Source organism: Rhinocladiella mackenziei, assembly GCF_000835555.1.
Source record: "Rhinocladiella mackenziei CBS 650.93 unplaced genomic scaffold supercont1.10, whole genome shotgun sequence".
In the NCBI taxonomy this organism is placed as follows: domain Eukaryota; kingdom Fungi; phylum Ascomycota; class Eurotiomycetes; order Chaetothyriales; family Herpotrichiellaceae; genus Rhinocladiella; species Rhinocladiella mackenziei.
In genome coordinates this window covers 405,259-421,646 of record NW_013550595.1, presented here as the reverse complement: position 1 = coordinate 421,646, position 16,388 = coordinate 405,259, and the positions used below count along the sequence as shown (strand labels likewise).

General features: G+C 49.1%; 7 protein-coding genes across 7 annotated transcripts; 4 read left to right on the top strand and 3 right to left on the bottom strand.

Moving 5' to 3' along the window:
* Window positions 1-689: 689 nt before the first annotated feature.
* On the top strand, window positions 690-1,712 carry Z518_10833 (uncharacterized protein; the record flags this gene model as incomplete). The annotated part of the gene is made up of 3 exons (XM_013411664.1): window positions 690-942; window positions 1,083-1,309; window positions 1,422-1,712. 3 exons carry the CDS (start codon window positions 690-692, stop codon window positions 1,710-1,712), a joined length of 771 nt encoding a protein of 256 aa, XP_013267118.1.
* Window positions 1,713-1,900: 188 nt separating this feature from the next.
* Z518_10832 (uncharacterized protein) lies at window positions 1,901-2,788 on the bottom strand (the record flags this gene model as incomplete). The annotated part of the gene is made up of 3 exons (XM_013411663.1): window positions 1,901-2,263; window positions 2,318-2,619; window positions 2,710-2,788. The coding sequence occupies 3 exons, from the start codon at window positions 2,786-2,788 to the stop codon at window positions 1,901-1,903; spliced, it is 744 nt and encodes a 247-aa protein (XP_013267117.1).
* A 1,341-nt stretch (window positions 2,789-4,129) lies between these two features.
* Window positions 4,130-5,902, top strand: Z518_10831 (uncharacterized protein; the record flags this gene model as incomplete). The annotated part of the gene is made up of 6 exons (XM_013411662.1): window positions 4,130-4,138; window positions 4,219-4,425; window positions 4,503-4,774; window positions 4,833-5,070; window positions 5,128-5,293; window positions 5,349-5,902. The coding sequence occupies 6 exons, from the start codon at window positions 4,130-4,132 to the stop codon at window positions 5,900-5,902; spliced, it is 1,446 nt and encodes a 481-aa protein (XP_013267116.1).
* A 220-nt stretch (window positions 5,903-6,122) lies between these two features.
* On the bottom strand, window positions 6,123-8,477 carry Z518_10830 (uncharacterized protein; the record flags this gene model as incomplete). Its single annotated transcript, XM_013411661.1, has 1 exon — window positions 6,123-8,477. The coding sequence occupies one exon, from the start codon at window positions 8,475-8,477 to the stop codon at window positions 6,123-6,125; it is 2,355 nt and encodes a 784-aa protein (XP_013267115.1).
* A 308-nt stretch (window positions 8,478-8,785) lies between these two features.
* Window positions 8,786-9,355, bottom strand: Z518_10829 (uncharacterized protein; the record flags this gene model as incomplete). The annotated part of the gene is made up of 1 exon (XM_013411660.1): window positions 8,786-9,355. One exon carries the CDS (start codon window positions 9,353-9,355, stop codon window positions 8,786-8,788), a length of 570 nt encoding a protein of 189 aa, XP_013267114.1.
* A 1,223-nt stretch (window positions 9,356-10,578) lies between these two features.
* Window positions 10,579-12,419, top strand: Z518_10828 (uncharacterized protein; the record flags this gene model as incomplete). Its single annotated transcript, XM_013411659.1, has 5 exons — window positions 10,579-11,219; window positions 11,276-11,531; window positions 11,594-11,966; window positions 12,007-12,108; window positions 12,199-12,419. 5 exons carry the CDS (start codon window positions 10,579-10,581, stop codon window positions 12,417-12,419), a joined length of 1,593 nt encoding a protein of 530 aa, XP_013267113.1.
* Window positions 12,420-13,952: 1,533 nt separating this feature from the next.
* Z518_10827 (uncharacterized protein) lies at window positions 13,953-16,052 on the top strand (the record flags this gene model as incomplete). The annotated part of the gene is made up of 1 exon (XM_013411658.1): window positions 13,953-16,052. The coding sequence occupies one exon, from the start codon at window positions 13,953-13,955 to the stop codon at window positions 16,050-16,052; it is 2,100 nt and encodes a 699-aa protein (XP_013267112.1).
* Between the last annotated feature and the right edge of the window lie 336 nt (window positions 16,053-16,388).

Genomic DNA, 16,388 nt, shown 5'->3' with positions numbered 1-16,388 from the left:
TGGTTTCTGGAGTTGTGCCATCTATCGCTGCTGCAAGGTCAAGACTGACATGAGCAAGAATATATATATTGAATTCGAACAGAAGGGGCCAGAAGCCCTATGCTATTGAAGCGGGTTTGGGGGGGGGGGGAGGAAATTCGGTGGCACAACAGACTCTTGGTGACTCAAACGAAAACTAAGGATGAGGCTCGAAAATTGGAAATTTGTGATGTCCCGCCTCGCCCGGATTACTATGAAAATGGCTCAATCCTCTGGCGGAAGGCTTAGAGTCTTATATCAGGTTGCAGTCGTCTGGGTGTGTTGATGTAAATCCGAATTCTGGCCACTGAGAATGGTTGGTAATGCAGATATCCACAGTGAATAGACGGCCAATGGGAGATTGATGGGGATTCTTTTGGCGAAGAGGGAAAAATGCAGAGGAAAAGGGCCACAGGGCGTGAGCTTATAAGGTTGAAATGACAGCGCTTATATCCTCAAATAGGTGAGATGCTGCTCAAATGACTTGAATGACCCACTGAGGAGCTGATCACTTCCCTTGATGATAAAGGGCCCAAATACCATGTCAACATCTTCCGAAACTCGGTGCAAATCCGATATCCTGTCCATCACAGACCGCATACTTCAAAACATCTCATTTAAATATGCAGCATCCCATCGATTGATCTAATTGAGAACAGCAAAGCAAAAAAATGAACCTCAAACTCCCGCAAACCCTTCGCATTGCCATATTGGAATGCGATACGCCGCTGCCCCATACCCGGAAGAAATTCAAAGGCTACGGCAACGTCTTCGAATTTCTGTTGCGCAATGGCGCAAAGACGATGGGCCGACCGGATTTGGATCCCACCACTGGCCTTGAATTTACCATGTACCAAGTTGAATTGGAGCCGGACAAGTACCCAGATCCAAAGGATATTGATGCGATCTTGATAACGGGGTCAAGTGAGTACCTACTTTCTGTCTCCTTTGTAGAGGAACGATCGAAGACGTAGAAGAAGCAAGGAGCAGAAAAGATTAGGGGGGTTGTATCACCAAGACTGGACCTGTATGAACTGACCGTCTCTCTTCCTCGCGCAAATCAGAACACGACTCATACGCCGACACACCCTGGATCAACAAACTCGTCGACTTCACAGCCAAAATACTATCCGAAACCACCGTACGCGTTATCGGCGTGTGTTTCGGCCATCAAATCGTCGGCCGCGCCTTGAAGGCAGAAGTCGGTCGTAATCCCCTCGGCTGGGAGGCAGCGGTCAACGATGTCGAGTTGTCTGAGAAGGGAAAGGAAATCTTTGGGGTAGATAAAATTGTACGTTTTTATGGTGTCCCGCGCAGTCTGGTCGTGAGAAGTCATGCCTGCTCCCCCTTTTCTTCTCCCTCCCCCATTTTCTCTACTGACCAAATCTTGGGTGAATTTATAGCGACTCCATCAAATGCATCGCGATATTGTCTTCTACTACCCCGAAGGTGTCGAGGCCTTAGGATTTTCACCTGTCTGCAAAGTCCAGGCCATGTATTCACCGAAACGATTGATCACCGTCCAGGGCCATCCCGAGTTCAACAGTGAAATCGTAACCGAGATTCTGGCAACTAGACATTCTACGGGCGTCTTCAACGACGAAGCTTATGCCGAACATATGGGAAAGGTGAATTTGCCCCATGACGGCGTGATTGTGAGCCAGGCTTTTTTGAGGTTCTTGTTGGAAAAATAGATCTTGTTTTCCAGATCCCTGGCAGTTTGAAGACGCTCGAGTTGATAGACATAGATCTTTTGAGATTGTGCGTGTTGTTCATCGCTCAATCTCGGCTCCGTCGAATAACGCTAATCCGGACGCGTCCCAATATGACGGCTTTCCCTAGACGGCTTCTGGGTGCCGTTCCTCCTGCAATCACTCCATTCTCAGGATACCATCCTGTCGGCGTCCGCGGCACCAGCAGGAATTCTTCCTTCAGCGAGATCCTTCTCAATTCGGGTGATTTCAACCAAACTTTTGGCATTTTTGATCATCTCTTGCACCCTTTTCTTTTCCGTCTCCGTCAATTGCGTCCGAACGCCCTTTCGTGCGCTTTCCACCTTGCCATTGCTCACCGTTCCGGGTTCAAAGGATCGGGTCTTGATTCCTTTGATCTTGGCGGCCAATTCGGAGGGCGCTTCGGCGGTACCGAACAATTCTTTGGCTTTCTCTCGTTCTGCCTCCCGCACTCTCTGAAAATCCAAGAATCGCAACGACGGGATTGACCAAATGAGATAAAGTCGGTAGTGCTGCCATAGAAAGTCAGCATTTTCATCTCCACTTCAAATGTGTCCGAATCTCACCTCTTTCCTTGTGACAGGATTGTCTAGTAAACTCAAGTGTGTCAACGCCACACAGCCACTTAATCCTTCAAGATCACCTGGCTCTTTGACATGATTTGACGTTAATACCAGAGTCGTCAGGTTCGGTATCTGTTCCGCAATTCTCTTGTCCACGCCTTGTATCCGATTTCGCGCACACAGCAGCGTGTTTAATCTGGGTAATAGGGGGAAATTCGAGAGCGTGGTGAGGTCGTTGTCGGTAAAGTCAATGGCATCTTGAGGGCCTGCGACGCCTAGGTTCTCGATGGTGGGGATTTTGTGGCCTGTAGAATTGCAAATGTAGAAGAGTGTGGTCAATTATGCTCTGGCACCCCCCATGATTCAAGTGTAGCATCTGCTCTTTTCAGACATACCTCGGAGATCAAGCTCGCGCTCTTTGAGAGGGTTCAAGTAGGATAGGGAATTGTGTATGAGGTCGGCAGTAAGTCTCATGATTGTGATTGAATTGTGGATTGTTTTGGTCGCTGGAGACCTTTGACGCAAGAGATGTGATTGGTCGTGGATGATCAAGTGCCTTGTGTGCGCTGTGATTTTTTCCTTTGTCGAAAGCAGCGTATTCGTAAGGAACGCCTAACACAAGAATCCAACTCCAGCCCGTGTGCCCGGTGGATTTTGTTGCAATCTGCAATCCGCAGTCTGCAGTCCGCGAATCAGAGGCTTCATGCACGTTTGTTGCCAGAAGAGGAAGGCGCCACGTGGTTACGACGTGCGTTCGTCTGTGAGATTTCGCTTAATACAGTGCGGTTGACAAAAATTGCAGTTTGACTCGTGGTGGCCTACCACAACAAACAGGCGAAGGGGATGCTCTACAGTACAATGATACAAATTTACACACAGCAAAACCGGGTGGGAGGAATGTTTCTGCCAAGGCCGATAACCCCCCGATGTCTTGGCGTCGCAGGCGGACCGCTTTGGTAAGCACTGGCAAAGGAAAAAAAATTTCAAACGCCTCCTTCTACATTTCCCCTATCACTTGGCTTCAGCAATCCCAAAGACTAACACCCCGATCTAGTTATTCCCCTTCCACGATGCGATACTGCACTCCGCCAAATCCTCAGCAGCCCAGAAATTCCAAGAGCGGGTTGATTGATGCTTTCATCTCAAGCCGCCCGAGGGGTCATCTGTGTTGTCTCATCTATGGAGGGTAGAAAGTGTACTGTATTCTCATTGGCCGGGATGCTCTTATCTATCCAGAGGTGCTTCTTTACATTATTCAAACGCCTAACTCCCGTCGGCGGATCTAGTCTCAGCCATGTTATAGGCCATTACCTATCCCATCAGACCCTTGGCGGGGGCGGTAGCCGGTGACAGCTCAGTCACGGACTCCGCTGCCAAGAACGATCAAGCGACGCGGCGGGAGCCTGCCTGAGAGCTATTTCCAACTGGTACCCACCGCAACTGATAACAGCCTTGGCCCAGTTTGAGTATAGAGGATTGGTCCTCATTTTCACCCCCTTCTGCAGCCTTGGAACTTGCTTCAGAAATCAGAAATGTCAAAACACATCTGAACCTGTCCTCCCCCCGGTGGGTCATCCCCAAGCGAAAGAAGCAAATCCAGTGTCATTTCCGTGGTGCTGCAATCCGCGTTTTAGTCTCGTGGCGTTGTACCACCGTAATCCCCCAATGTTTAGACGGGTGGTGGGCGGGCGGTTTGCGACTGTAGATAATATATCATCCCGACCGTGATCCCGTCTGTCGCGCCTCTATTTCGCGTCTCCTTGTGAATATTTGCTCTGGTCTTTGACTAAATCTTTGCTCGCTGAACCGAACAAAATGTCGGCGGTGAGTTCCTCCAGAATCTGGTGTTCTCATCATGATCTTTCCTCTCCTCATGGACTCCCGCTGACTCATTTACTCCTTAGCCCGAATACGATCCCTCTGAGCCATATGGCGGCAATCCACTAGAAGTCGACGTCAATGCGCAATTCGCTGGTTTCGAATTCCATGCGGTCTACCTGGCCGCTTGTGCGTATCTGGTTTGGATGATTATCCCGGGTCTCGGTCTGTTGTATGGAGGACTTGCCCGCCGAAAGTCGGCTCTGGCCATGCTTTACCAGGCTTTCGCAGTGGTAAGTTGAACCACCCTGATTATAGGAGCAGCAAAGGAGTACCTGAACAAAATGCTGAGCATCACGGTTTTGGACAGATCGGAGTAATTACTTTCCAATGGATGTTCTGGGGTTACACCCTAGCCTATTCTCGAAATGCTGGATCCTTCATTGGCGATATGACCAACTTCGGTCTTCAAGATGTTACTGCAGCTCCATCTCCTGGCAGTTCATATCAGCCCGAGATCATCTTCTGCCTCTACCAGTTGCTTTTCTGCATTTGCACCGTCATGATCGTGGTTGGCGGTGCTTTCGAGCGTGGCCGTGTCATTCCATCTCTTTTCTTCGGCTTCTGGTGGGCGACCATTGTGTAAGTCTGAAACGGACCTTCGTGACCTGGCTTTCTTGATTGACAGAGTTTGATTTAGATATTGCCCCATCGCATGCTGGACATGGAACGCGAATGGATGGTTGTTCAACCTTCCCTCTCTCGATTACGCGGGCGGCGGCCCGGTCCACGTCGCCAGTGGTTGCTCTGCTCTGGCGTATGCCTTGGTGCTTGGCAAGCGAAAGCTTCACGGCCAGAGATCTATGATGAAGCCACACAATGTCTCCATGGTTTTCATTGGTACACTTTTGATCTGGTTTGGCTGGTTTGGGTTCAACGTAAGCGGGAATCAATAATTTTCGTTCTGAAGCCAGGGGCGACTGACGACAAATCAGGGTGGTTCCACTCTCAATGGGACCATTCGTTCCTACATGGCCGCGTGGAATACAAATGTCTCGGCCGGTATGGGCGTGATCGGTTGGTCCATCGTTGATATGATTCGTAACAAAGGCAAGTTGTCCGTCGTGGGCGCCTGTGAGGGTGCCATTGCAGGTCTTGTTGGTAAGTGTGAAATCGAAAACCATTCACCGAACATCGGTATACTGACTCGGGTCAGGTATCACTCCAGCCGCCGGTTATGTCTCGGTCTGGTTCGCCGCCGCCATTGGCATCATTACCTCCATGGTCTGTGCCTCTCTTCAAAATATCAATGACTGGCTCCACATTGACGAGGGTATGGATGTATTCAAACTTCACGGAATTGGTGGTATGGTTGGATCCTTCCTCACTGGAATTTTCGCCTCATCGTCAGTCTCTGCTCTCGACGGTGGCACACTCGCTCCCGGTGGTGTCGACGGTGAAGGCTCCCAGATTGCCAGACAGCTGGCCGACATAGCTTCCATCTCCAGCTACTCCTTCACCGTCTCGTTCTGCCTCCTGATCATTATGAAGTATCTCGGCAAATTTGTCCCCTTCATGGCTCTTCGTGTCAGTGAAGAAGCAGAAGTCCGTGGTATTGATGAAGATCAATTCTTTGAGGAAGAAGTTGGTGATTGGTCTCTCTTTGAGCATGCTGCAATGACCCAGGGATCCAAATTGGTCTCTACTCCACCAAGTCCACCTGCTGAGACGGAGAAGAAGGCCACCGATTCTGAGCCAAGCACTGCATGAATGGGGGCTTGCAATCAACTCCGTTACCAGCACATAGGGGAGAGAGTCGGTATAGAAACTCTGGCAACTGAAAGGGGAGTCTGAGAAGCAATCCCCTGTGTTGGCTCATCAAATAGATGTCTCTGTACATCATCAAATTCGAGATTGGATAGTTCGATTATCGAAATTGCCTCTAATAGTAATCTTGTTGACCCCCCCAAAAAATTACCCTGTCCTTGGTTCACAATTTTGACCGTCTGCTGCGTTCTTTGACCACGGCTCGAGCGCCTTCCACCAATGATGTTTCGGCATCCATGAACATCTGCTTGTTGAGCCTCGCAGCCAACGATAGTACTCGAACGGACACTGCTGCTCCATCCCGTCTGTTTTTGCCTTCACGCCGATGTTGTGCAATTTTCTCAATGAAATCCCATAGTCGTCCCGATGCTCTCAGCTCGCCCGTCATGGGATCTCTCTCCGGTGTCCATTCGGGAGCTAATCGTACCGTGACTCCTGGTTTTGCATCTTTGCTTTTCGACACCAAAATCATTCCCTCCTCTTGAAACCGGCTATAGGCGTTCTTCAGAGCCTCCTTGTTGACTGCCTCGAAATATGAAAGGTCACCCTGATGATACAGCGTCCGTCCTGCGAGTTGGGCGGTGTTTTGTGCCTTTTGCATATCGATCCACGCGATAGGAGAACCAGCGGGAGGTACCAGCACCAGTAATGAAACCGTCCCTAGCCAAGCCGCATCCACGAACGGCCATATAAGAAAGCAATAGAAATCAAAATTCTCACGTCCCAATTTCCGCTCAGCATCCGACAGACCAACCTTTCTTTCACCATCTTCTGTGACTTGGAGTACATCATCTCGCAACAATCCTTGCATGGCATCTTGGAGGTTATGTCTCAATCCTTGTCCCGCAGGGAATATGAACTCTCCTCGGAATAGTTGCGATAGGAAGGTGACTTTGTCGATCAGTTCTGTTTCGCTCATCTGTTGATTGGCGCTGCCTCCACCTTGCTTTACCTTGGTATACAAGGCAGCGGCGATGAGGGTTTCCGAAATGAAGAGGTGGATGGTCATGTTCCGGTAAAATGAAAGCTGGAAACGGTCAACAGCATAGTAGGTCTCCTCGGCTAGACCATCGACCGAACCAACCAACTTCGGGCCCAACACTTCGAGAGCGCGCTCGACCACGAATGAGGTAGGCCGGCCCCGGAAATCTGTGACCTTCCCGCCATTAGCCCGAGTTCTTGCACAAAGCCAATCAACTCTTCGGATCAACTCAGATTTGCCCACACCGCGGCCACGAAGTGTGAGAAGAACCGTGCCAACTAGTGCCGTGGGCATAACAACAGAGGCCGAGTTGATATCCGAGAGGACCTTGTACCCAAGAGTTCTCAACAGCCGCGTCTTCGAGGTAGTATCCCGGGAATCTGATGACGAGATCTGGAGATCCATTTGGTTTTGACGTTCTTGTTGCTCCCGGATAAAATCTCTGAGACTCCAGGGTTCGTGAAATCTGCAGTCAACTCGTCCTAAATTCAGGGACAACACCGAGGATGATGAGATGAAATCGGCCAAGTTTTCCTTTTGCTTGGGTTTTCCCAACAACTCGCTCACATACGAGTCAACTTCGATGACTTTGTCGTATTGCAACGATACAGGACATATATAAGCGTCATCGGTTCGGCCTGAAAGAACAGAATCGAGTAAGAATCTCAAGAATCCAAAGCGTGGGCCCAATAGTTTACCGGTCCGGCTTCTTGTGCCTTCGATAAAGCACTCGAGGTTGTAACCTTGCTGGAGAAGGGTGTCTAGGTATGCCTGCACAAGGGTTGTATAAAGCTGGTCATTGTCGAAGCTCCTTCTAATCCACATTGCCCCGGTGTTTTGCAAGAAGTTGCCCACCAGAGGGAAGTTCAAGTTGTCTCCGGCCACTACAACCGGTAAAGTCAGGCCGAGGCGATAACATATCAGATGTAGAGTGACATAATCAATATGGCTTGTATGGCGTGGCAGGAATATAATTGACTGGTTTCGTTTCGCCGCTTGTGTCGCCACTTCTCGCAATCTCTTCACCTCCGCTTCAGAGACATGAATTGCGCTGTAGGCTCGAGTAAGCAGTTGCGTCACCCCGTAAAATGCAGCTCGAATGTATGGTTTGCTCTCCATTTTGCACATCATTTTGTCTACCATGTCACTCGCAATGTCTACCAGTTGAGATGCGATCTCGTGTCTGCGCCGTTTCCTCTCTTGTCGGTATGTTGGGCTGGCGGGGTCGAGGAAGAACTCCTTCTCTTCCACTTTCAATCGGTCCTCGGTCAGTTCAACGACTTTCTGGCGCAATATTGGAGACGCCATGACCAAGGACTTGATTTTGGCCGTGTAGCCAGGATAAAAGACAGGCTGCCCAACAATATGACCGTATCCGCGCCATCCGACACCGCGTACGAAGAGTGAGATCTCGTGGGCAAAGTTGAACGGATTCTTTCGAAAGCGTGCCATACGAGTAAGAAGGCTCTGGTCGGTAGAGTCATTGGGGCCATTGTCGGGTTGGTCCTGACCCTCGGCGCGGACGAGGTCAACCATGATTTTTGAGAGAAAGGGACTGTAACCGGAGGAAGTGGCTTAGAGAGGATTAGCCATAGAGGGCGCGAGTGATTATCGAGAAAGCCATGTCTAATTTCTAACACTGCATATGAAAAGAGCTCTACATCGAAGCTGTAACAATGTAAAATCGCAGTTTGATTGTTTGCGAGATCATCTCCGCTTCTGCCCTCCACACTCTCGACCCCAGATTCTGCACGTGACTGGCTTACATAAGTACCAGCCTTTGTCAGCCACGCAACGGCCAGCCACCACGTCCAGCCAGGTTTTCTGGCTGACCTTACATCTATTCATCCCTTCGGTATCTTTTTGCACATATCAATCAAGATGAACTCGAGATCCTTGTGCCACTTCCCCTTGGGAATGATCCACTGTGGCCCGACCTGTTCAAACCCTTTCTTCTTCCAATACTCTCCAAGGAGATTTTCGACGACCTTCATCCAAAGTCGCACTTCTTTCCCTGACGAACGTTCCAACAAAGTATTTGATAATGCTGTGAGACATCGATCGACCAAACCCTGTCTACGGTATGGAGGCTCGTTCCTCGAGGCGGCTGGACTGATCTCCCAATCGTAGCAATCACCAGATGTGTCTGCCCAATTGTTGTCCCTCTTCCAGCGCGTGATCCCCACAACCGCTACTGGTATATTTCCTTTTCCGGGGTCCTGAACAACGGCATAGAGCCCGTCGTCTCCCAGTTCTGCTAACATTGCATTCGAATCCGGGAACCGGCTGATTGAGCCTTCCTCTTCGCGCTCTTTGTATGCTTCATTGATCATATCCAAGAGGGAGGTCAGGAGAGTATGTTCATGTTGAAGCTCCTTCGAACTGAGAATTCGCAGTGGCAGGAGAGAAGCCATCCAGGTATACAATATGACAGACCTTGAACAATTATCTTGAGAACAACGCCATTGGCATATTCTTGAGTCACGACTAGATGTTTAACCCAAGGGGCGCCAAGGACAAACCAAAATTCATACCAACTCGATGTCATTGCAGATTACAGGAAACTTCTACCGCACCAATTGTTCAGAGAAAAATTTGGGACTCACCTTTCTCTGAGAATTCTTGCTTTCTTTCACGCCCGATTCTTGGGCATCCAAGTGTTTATCAGAAAGATGATCCCACTATTGCGTGAAACAGTCCGACCGGCCGCATGGACTCATACCCATGTTCTAATGAGGCGCATAAAGCAGGCATTCCTATGTGTCGCCGACGCTGATCCTTGAAAACCGAACCTTCTCAGTTCGCTCATCGGAGACTTTATTGACAGATTCATTACGTTCAATCCTTTCTGTCGGTATTCCAGCCAGACTCTTGAGTTCGGTCCATAAGCACACGACGGCTATCTATCTCATCACACAGTGATCCTCAGGGTCGGTCACCTCTTCCAATGGAGTGGCCGAATGCATTCACTGCCACGACAGAGGACCATGTTTGCTGGGCTATACCGGTTCAGTCCCACACTCTTCCCCTCACAGAATCACCGCTATGCATCCGTCGGATGCCCCATTTCCAAGAACTCGGGTATTGATAAATGGCCGCATTTCTGCGAATAAAATCTCGAAAGAAGACTATTGTGCGGGGCATCCTGTTGATCACAGATACGCACGACTTGGAACCAAAAAGTAAGACAATTCGGTTGGCGCGGCACTTGACCGTCTTCTCAAGCTTCTCGAATCAATCTTGGCGACTCTGTTGGTATCTCCAAATCCTTTTAGTACGGCATCGTTTGGTCACGCATCAACGAATGGTTTAACCGAGATTTCTGACCAAGCCCCTATTGCCAAGAAAGTGTGCCACCTTATAGCTTCTTATACTAGCCAGGGTTTGTTGGTACGCCATCCACTTTATTATTCCCCAATGTTTCCCCAGAGATAGGGAATTGATCCACGATGCCCCATTTTGTGGGGGAAAATGTGATTTGGTCATGTTGGAGAGAACAAACTTGATAGGTGTTTATATTGAAAGACATAATTGCGGACTGCAGTTGCGGTCAGCCAAAGGAAGAAACTTCTACCCAGGGGGTTTTATTTTTCGTTTCAAAAAAACGAATTTCTCTCCGTCGGATCTAATAACCAACATGGGCATCAGCAAGGAAAGAGTCAACCCTATAAAAGACAACTGGAAGTGTGTCCTCATTTGTCTGGCTGTGTCTATCGCAAATTGTCAGTATGGATTTGACACGGCGACCGTCGGTGGCTTTCAAGCGATGGTAGGATTTCTGGAGATTTTTGGGTATCGCAATCCGGAATCAGAAATTGGCTGGAGCATCAGAACCCAGACCCAGCAACTCATGACATCTTTCATCAATGTCGGCACCATCATCGGCGTGTTTGTCACTGCCCCTTTTGCCCGCTATTTTGGGCGTCGGCCAGGGATGTGGGTGGCTAGCCTGATCAACTTCATCGCAGCCGGAGTTCAAGTAGGCACTACTTCGCTGGCCGGGCTCTATGCGGGAAGAATTCTCATTGGTTTGGCCAACGGATATTTCATTACATTCGCCAATGTCTACGTCGCCGAGGTTGCTCCTGCACACCTCCGTGGTCTTCTGGTGTCATTCTTTGGGATTTGGGTCAATATCGGTAGCGTGATGGGCGCTGTTGCTGACAATTACTCGAAAGAATATTTGAATAAGTTGTGCTATCAGATTCCTCTCGCCAGCCTTTTTGCTGTGCCATTCCTTTTGAGTGTGTTTCTCATCTTTGTCCCCGAGTCACCTAGGTAAGTCGAATGGTTCTTGACTTCCGTCCACATTTCCATGGCTGAACGTCGATTAGGTGGCTTCTTGTCCACAACCGTCCCAAAGAGGCGAAGAGGGCGCTCGAACGATTACGAGGAAATTCCCTGGCGCCAGAATTTCTTCATGAAGAATATGTGGAAATGGCACGCGGGATCGAAGAAGAGAAGGAATTGGCCTCATCGGCCTCCATTCTCGACATCATCAGGGGAACCGATTTGAGAAGAACGATTATCTGCTTTGGCACAATTCTCTCTCATGCTGGAGCTGGACTCTGGTTGATTATTGGCTATGGGGTACGCCACTAACGCAGTATCACCATTGAAATTCACGAAACAGAAGCTAATAGCGTCCACAGACCTTTTTCTTCCAAATAGCAGGCATCGATAAGCCGTTCCAGGCGTCAGTTATTTCAACTTGCGGTAGCTTCGCCGGTGTCCTCGTTGGGCTTTACTTCACTACCAAAGTCATCGGTCGACGGACATCAATGCTTTTTGGCTCTGCCACCGCCTCTCTGTGTATGCTCGCCATAGGTATTGCTTACACTGTCGGAGGCACATCTCATCCAGCGGGCACTGCCATCGTGGCATTCATGGTCCTTTATGGTTTCTTTTACAATGGCTTCTCCGGAACTCTGAGCTGGCCAGTTGCGACTGAGGTTGTGAGCTCGCGTCTCAGAGTCTTGACCATTGGCGTCTGCACAGGCATCAACTACTTTTTCAACTGCGAGTGTCTTAATCGTTCCGACCAAATCCATGCTGATTCTTCCAGGGCTTACCTCGTATACTGCTCCTTACTTCATCAATCCCAACGAGCTCAATTGGGGTGCAAAATATGCATTTGTGTGGGCGGGCTCGAATGCTTGTGTTTTTCGTGAGTCATCCGCTTCTCTCGTGTGCTGACCTCCCTTCAATGGCAAAACACTTTTCTTACGCACACTAGCTAACCTATAATGCCCCCTAGTTTTCTTTTTCTTCCTCCTTCCTGAGATGAAGGATCGATCTCTCGAAGAATTAGACGAGCTGTTTCAAAACCGCGTCTCTGTCCGAAATTTCAAGAAATACCAATGTGTCAGCTCTGAACGCGCAAGGGAAGTTGCTCTCAAGGAAGCTGGTCAAGGTTTGGAGGGGAAGAAAGATGTCATCGTGGAAACGGTGGAAGACGCCTCCGAATCCAAAGTCTGATATTCTCTTCCGTATGCATTGCCGGAAATGGAAGTGGTATTGTCCATAAAAGAGGACCGAAGGGCTGGTGTCAAAGTAAGGGTGGGTTACACTACCAAAGTAGTCCTGCTTGCCGACGGCCCGGACCCTCCAAGCCCATCGGCGTCCACTGGCTTAGATAGGCACTTGTAAGGGAAGGGATGTCAGACTGATATCCATGAAACAATATACTCTTGCTACTAGTGTCAACCCCTGTGTATGGCAACTTCAGTGCTCAGCTGGACGAGGGCTGTGCTCAAGTGCATCGGAGAAAAAGAACCCGCCCTGATCATTGGCGTTCGCCCTCGGGTTTGCAAAGCCCTGGGACCGAGCTGACCGTTTGTGACCACTCTAGGAAATGAAAGTCGGACCTACGCTGAGTCCGGATTCGGGATCGAAGATATGAAACCTGTGCTGCCTTTCCCGCGTCTGGTAATCGGCGGGAAGACATGCCACAATCTTCTGCAGCCTGTTTCAAGCTTCTTATCCTCGAAAGAGCCTTGCTCCATCTACAAGGATCAAAGCTCAGTCTTTGGCCCCTGCGTTTCCAATCCGAATGGATTTCCATGGGAGAGGGGAATTTCGTACCAGATAGAAGTTTGTCCCTGAACCTCACCGAACTCATCTGAGAATATAGATTTTGCGGGATACCTGCAAGTGGAATGGGACATCAGAACGAGGCATTGATTCAGTAGTCTCACTTAATGAACTCATCTCTCCTCTCAGCATTGGGGCAATTTCCTCTGGCTGCACGAATGTTCTATTTACCGACAGACTTGGTGAAATATAGGAACGAACACTTGGTATTATGATGCTGTGATACCATCAATCCAGATATTTTACGAGAACGCCATGATATAGAGAGTGCAAGGGCTGCCGCAGAAGCCTATGAATCCCGATTTTCCCTCGGCCCGTGGAGCAGAGCTGCTAAGCATCGATTCAAGGTTGGATCCTTGCCAGGAAGTCACAATACGTCGAGTTTTAGCTCACTGTCCAGGTGTTGAAATCCAGGAAGGTTTCGTCGCAAAGGCCGAGGAGGGATTCTATTTCATTGCATGGCTCCAAATGAACGAGTTCAAGCAGGGAAATCAATGGGAGTGTGAAACATACGCGAAATTGTTGGTGAAAATGACCAGAGGAGGGCTGAAAGAGGAACGTCGTAGACTAAGGGTGGAGAGTCAAAAAAGAGACCTGATTCAGGAGAGAGTAATTCTCTTCCCAAAAGGGAGGTCGTTTATATCTCGTCCGCGTAAGCGGCAAGGCAATGGGCGGATTATTGTTTCTCCGAAGGTACGGAGGAGTAATGGGTTTCCGCAGTTTCGAACTTCTAAATTTGTCTGCCGATTGCGTAGTTCAACGATCCTCCACGACCAAAGACATTGACCGTCCTTTCCTGTCGCTCATTCCTATCCTAGATTTGGAATTCAGTACATAGTCTTCCTCCTTCAACCTGGTGGTTTGCTGGCCAAACAATCTCTTCAGGCGGATGGAGCATGTGAGGACGCCACCGTGGTCATGGGCAACGACGCCGATAAACGTTATGGAGTCGTGCTAGATGCTGGTTCATCTGGCACCAGAGTTTACATTTACAGATGGCTTCAAAATTCCATCGCCCGGCTCGATCAGTCCTCCCTTCGTGCCCTCCCAGAATTGGAGACCAAAGACAAGTGGACCAAGAAAGTCCATCCTGGTGTTTCAACTTTCGGCGCGACACCTGAATCAATCGGCCCAGAACACCTAAGACCTCTTCTTGAACACGCTCTGGAACATATCCCAACAGATGCCGTGCCTCAGACACCTATTTTCCTGCTGGCAACGGCGGGGATGCGACTGCTCCCAGATCAACAGCAAAAAGATCTCCTGCGCCATATTTGTTCATACATTCGCTCCGAAACAAAATTCTCCCTTCCTGATTGTGATGTGCATATTCAAGTGATACCCGGCGAGACTGAAGGATTATATGGGTGGATCGCTGCAAATTATTTGCTGGGTGGATTCAATTCGCCCGAAGAGCATGACCATGGCAAGGGACATCACACCTACGGTTTTCTAGACATGGGCGGTGCTTCCGCGCAAATTGCCTTCGCACCAAATTCCACAGAAGCAGAGAAGCATGCAAACGATTTGACATTGCTCAGACTCCGAACAAACGATGGGACAGCGCGCGAGTACAAGGTATTTGTTACAACGTGGCTGGGCTTTGGCGCAAATGAAGCCCGTCGACGATATGTGACAGATCTTGAGGAGTCGTACGGGATTGATGGTTTACTGGAAATGCCCGATCCGTGTTTGCCAAAAGGACTGAAATTGACGCTAGACGGGACCATAATATCGGGTGACTTGGACCCAGATTCCAAGCATTTACTTGTCGGCACTGGCAAGTTCGACGAATGCCTTCGCCGTACATTTCCGCTACTGGAAAAAGACATGCCCTGTCCAGATGAGCCTTGCTTGGTTCATGGCGTCCACGTTCCAGCAATAGACTTCGATGTCAACCATTTTATCGGTATTAGCGAGTACTGGCATACAACACACGAAATTTTTGAAATGGGCCACCAAGACAAGGCATATGATTTTAACACATACCAAAGTCGAGTCAGAGATTTCTGTGAACAAGATTGGTCGGCCATCGAGCAAGGGATAGCACAAAATACATGGGGTAAAAAGGTGGACGAAAAAACAGCCCTAGAAGTTTGTTTCAAGGCTTCGTGGCTTATAAACATGCTTCATGACGGTATAGGCATTCCACGAGTTGGCATTGAAGACACGTCATCCTCAACTCATAATGGAACGAAAGAACTTCTAGAAAGCGGAAAGGAGAAGGGGTTTCTTGATCCTTTCCAAGCTGTTAACAAGATCAAATCCACGGAAGTCAGCTGGACAATGGGCAAAATGGTACTGTATGCTTCTGCCGAAGTTCCAGCCGCTGTCGAAGGAGATCTGCCCGTTGGTTTCGGCAGCAACGTACCTGGTATCCCCAAGGACTTTCAATATCCAGGAGGTGGAAAATTGCAAGACATTCCTAACTACCAACCCAATCAGACGTCAAGCACAGAAGGTTCCCAAAGTATCACAGGTCAAATCCACGACACCCTATTCAAATCGGACGTCACCCACCGCCTCCCTGGTTTTATATTCTTCCTTCTCATTCTCATAATAGCCATATTCTACCTCTGTGGCCGCGATCGCCGGTCTCGAATCTACAACTCCATCTTCCCACCTTCCTCGTCGTCGTCTGCGAAACTCAAGACCCCATTTACTCTTCTTCATAAGCTCCTCGATCGCCGCAACGGCAACGTTCGACTTGACCGCGACCTGGAAGAAGGATCACAACGGCTCTACGACCCTAATGATTTCGAACTAGGCAACATGTCTTCCTCTGACGATGATGGCCTCGGTCTCGACGCAGACACTGCTTTTTCCAAATCCATCCCCCGCCCAACATCACAGGGTAGGAGCTCACCTCGAAGTAAACGCAACCTAGGCCGATTGACACCTGACGTGATGGATCGCACGGGGTTGGTGGTCAGGACGGAAAGCCGCGAGCGCCTGGGTTTGGATGTCGCTAGCGGCCGATCTAAGAGCCGTAATGGAAGTCCGATCAGGCTGAAATGAACGAATTCGAGATGAGATTTCTCTTATCAATCGGATCGTCATGTTTGACTTGAGCTTGCCAGCATTGACTACTATATCTATGTAAATGAATGAAGAGAAAATTGCTTCTTGAAAATACTACGTTCTCTTAATATATACACATATGTGGTTCATACCCACGCCTTCTACTCTCCAGAATTTTCTCCGCGTTATTAATATGCAATTACTCCCGACTATGTGGTGTTCGCTGTGACAAGATTGATTTCGCACACGGAATACCTGGCGTCTTGCATATAAAGTATCTCTGTTCGTGCATAAGGGAACCTGTACCTCCGTACTCAAAACATCGCGCCAAAA